The 3,404-nt window shown below is 52.9% G+C and overlaps 1 protein-coding gene across 1 annotated transcript; it reads right to left on the bottom strand.

Annotated features, from left to right (window-relative positions):
• Nucleotides 1-454: 454 nt before the first annotated feature.
• Nucleotides 455-1,474, bottom strand: LOC138065558 (olfactory receptor 6B1-like). Its single transcript, XM_068929591.1, has one exon. It carries the CDS (start codon nt 1,472-1,474, stop codon nt 455-457), a length of 1,020 nt encoding a protein of 339 aa, XP_068785692.1.
• Between the last annotated feature and the right edge of the window lie 1,930 nt (nt 1,475-3,404).

Raw genomic sequence — 3,404 nt, 5'->3', positions numbered from 1 at the left:
GCAGATGGACAGAGGACAGCATAGATATTGCTATTGAGACAGTTTCTGGCAGCTCAGCACTGAGTCAGTTAATCTTGTCAAAAGGAAGGAGAAAAGACCACTTGTCCTTGCAGAGATGGGAAAGGAAGCTCAGGGGCTGGGAAATAATAGGGGCAGTAAACTGGGATATTAGCCAAGATGTGAAATCGCTGGACATGACAAGGGTTGCCCCATTGGAGCTTATTAAAGGGTCATAGCTCTAGGTGTGGGATTTGTTTCATGTACCCTTAGCCATCTAGAAACACACATATACACACATCTTTTTCATCAGACTTTTATTAGATGACCTGGAGAAATATTGGTGTTTTTCTAATGACCTCTTCCCTCCCTTTCCGTATCAACCTCACAAAACACATACTCCCTGAGGGGTTCCTGGTGGTGAGCACACACCTTCCCCCACTGTCTCCTTGGCAGTTCACATATGCACCAGAGGTGATTTTACCACCCTGGCACAGCAGTACTTGGAGCTCATGGAGCTGGCCAAAGCTCTGCTGAGCCCTTTCCTCAGGGCCTCCCTGACCTCCCTGTTGCACAGGCTGTAGATGAGGGGATTGACCAGGGGTGTGAGGATGGTATAGAAAAAGGAGAACACTTTGTTGAGCTGCCTCAGCTGGGGGGTTCTGGGCATCAGGTAGACAATGATGGTGGCATAGAAAACAGTGACAACAGTGAGGTGAGAGGAACAGGTGGAGAAGGCCTTCTGCTTGCCCTTGCTAGATGGGATCCTCAGGATGGCAGCTATGATGCACACGTAGGAGGCCAGTGTGACTAAGAAAGGGAAAACTGTATTCAGGATAGATATTATGGAAGCTAGTAGTGTGATCACCCTGGTGTCACTGCAGAGAAGCTTCAGCACAGGGGTAAAATCACAGAAGAAATGGTCAATAACATTGGGGCCACAAAACCTTAAGTGGGATAAGAAAGAAGTGACTACTGTAGAGATAAGCACTCCCAGTAGCCAAGAGGCTGCTGCCAGCTGTAGAGAGACCTTCCAGCTCATGAGGCTTGCATAGAGCAGGGGCTGGCATATGGCCAAGTACCGATCGTAGGACATCATGGCCAGCAGGTAACACTCACTAACTGCAAAGGAAACTAAGAAATAGAGCTGAGCCATACGGCCATGAGCAGAAATGGTCCTGTTGCCGGTCAGGAAGCTGGCCAGCAGCCGGGGCAGGATGGTGGAGCTGTAGCAGGTCTCCAAGGAGGACAGGTTGCCCAGGAAGAAGTACATGGGGGTGTGCAGGTGCCGGTCTGCCACCACCAGCACAACAATGAGGATGTTCACGACCATTGTTACCAAGCAGATCATAAGCAGGAGGAGGAAGAGCAGTGTCTGGAGTGAGGGGACATTCCTCATTCCCAGCAGGAGAAACTCCATTGGAAATGTGCGATTGTCCCATTCCCCTTCCTCCACAGAGCACCACAGGTCCCTCATTCCTCTTTTCCTAACGAGGCAACCTACAAGAAAAAACATCTGTTTCTTTCCTTCTTTCTTGTGCAGAAGAATCAGGAAGGAAGTTGCTGTCAGAGAAAACACGGAGCCTGGCACTTCCCTGACCGCATTGGTGTTCCCTTTAGGGCCCTCATGACTACTGAAAGGAGGGAACTAGGTTTTTCCACAGAGTTAAGCCATGCATCTGTGAGCTGCCCCTCGGAGGTGCTCCTTTCCTGCTTGGAGTAGAGGCAGAGGACAGAAAGCATTCACTCCGACTGTGACAGTGTCTTTCTGGCACCCAAAGTTATTTTGAATAGCAGCCACCGTTCCTAGCAGGCCAGGAGACCCCTTTCTGCAAGCACATCATGCCAGGTGCCCTTTTCCTCAGGGCAGGAGCATGGGCCCTGCACCAAACGGCTGACCTCAGCTCTCCAAGCAGTTGTATTTGGAAGGGACAGGGCGTGTGCTTCCTTTGACAGTGCGTGGCTCAGGAGTGGACATCCCCGGCACTGTGCAGCAGGACTTCCTTAGAGAGCTCTCAGAGAGCCTTTGCGTGGGCTTGAGAGAGAAAAGGGAGCTGGACCTGAGAGAAGATGGACACTTGAGCTATCAGCCAATATGAGGAGAAGAGATTTGGTGCAGGGTAAGAGGGAAGAGGACAGGGGAGATCATTCGCTTGGTGTAGATCCCCCTCCAGGATGGTTTGGGAGGGGCTTGGGGCTGCCTGGTGGCACAGCCCAGCAGCTGAACCTCAGCACTGCCAGCTGTGCTCACGGAGCTCTGGGCTGGCTCAGGGGCAGCAAAGGCACAAACTAACTCTGCACCAACAGACAAGCTCCCCAGCACTCTGCTCTGCTAACAAGGGTATCAGAAGAAACGTGTGGAGGGAAGGGGGAGCTGGAGTAGAAGACACCCAGGAAAGGACATGCCCATCACTTTCCTCACCCATAGATGCCACTGTGCAAAGCCTAAAGAGCTAAAAAGGAACGGACCTGACTCAGAAGACACAACACAAAGCTGCAGGCCTCCGGATGAGGTGGTGATCTCTGCACTGATGGTGTTGGGCAATGATGATGGAGGTCGGGGTCTCGCCCTCTGCTTCCTGCCCACCACGTCCTTCTCTTCCCTGAGCTCTCTGCAAACCACAACCCAGCGCTCAGGCATTGCTCTGCCCTTGCCATCTTCTTTCAGCCCCTCCTGCAGTTGTGTCCAGCAGCAGTTGAATCCCCCCTGCTCTCTGCAGTGTCCTGGGGTTTAAAGCACTAACGAGTCTCTGAAGGCTCCTGCTGCAGCTGGTCTCTCCCCAGGGACTGCAGAGAGGGAGCAATGTGTAATTGGCTCTCCAAGGAGACTGAAACCTCTGACCTGCTGGAAACTTTGTGAACACTTCTGGCACATAGCTTGCGCCATATCTCTGGTCACTCAAACTCTGGGACATGCTCCTTTGAAAGGGAAACTGAGGCAGAGGACTGAGGCACCAGGACAACGCAAAGTCAGGAGAGATGCTGTGAATGGGATTCCCCTCACCTCCCTGCAGACGTCTGTCTGTTCACTGCCTCGCTCAGGTTGAGAGAGCCCTGGTGGCCTGAGCTGGTCCCTCCAGCCCCCCACCATGGTCAGTGGGGAGGGAGAGGCCGAGCCCCAGGCATTTCCTCCCTGCCACGGAGACTTGCCTTGGGTAATGGGGTGAGTCCCCCTCTCGGGTGCCAGACTCTGTCCTCTGAGGTGAGAGGGCCTCCAAACTCTCCCTGAGGCACAGAATCATAGAATCACAGAATCGTTTAGGTTGGAAGGGACCTCTGGAGATCATCTCGTCCAACCTCCCTGCTCAAGCAGGGTCACCTAGAGCATATTGCCCAGGATCACATCCAGACGGCTTTTGAATATCTCCAGCGAAGGAGACTCCACTACCTCTCTGGGCAACCTGTTC

The sequence above is a fragment of the Struthio camelus genome, unplaced genomic scaffold, assembly GCF_040807025.1.
Source record: "Struthio camelus isolate bStrCam1 unplaced genomic scaffold, bStrCam1.hap1 HAP1_SCAFFOLD_103, whole genome shotgun sequence".
NCBI classification, from domain to species: domain Eukaryota; kingdom Metazoa; phylum Chordata; class Aves; order Struthioniformes; family Struthionidae; genus Struthio; species Struthio camelus.
The sequence above is the reverse complement of the archived record's forward strand: the minus strand, read 5'-3'. Positions and strand labels throughout refer to the sequence as shown.

Excerpts from the sequence above, each read along its gene's own strand:
- LOC138065558 (XM_068929591.1), bottom strand. The coding sequence starts at position 1,474 with ATGAGGGACCTGTGGTGCTCTGTGGAGGAAGGGGAATGGGACAATCGC.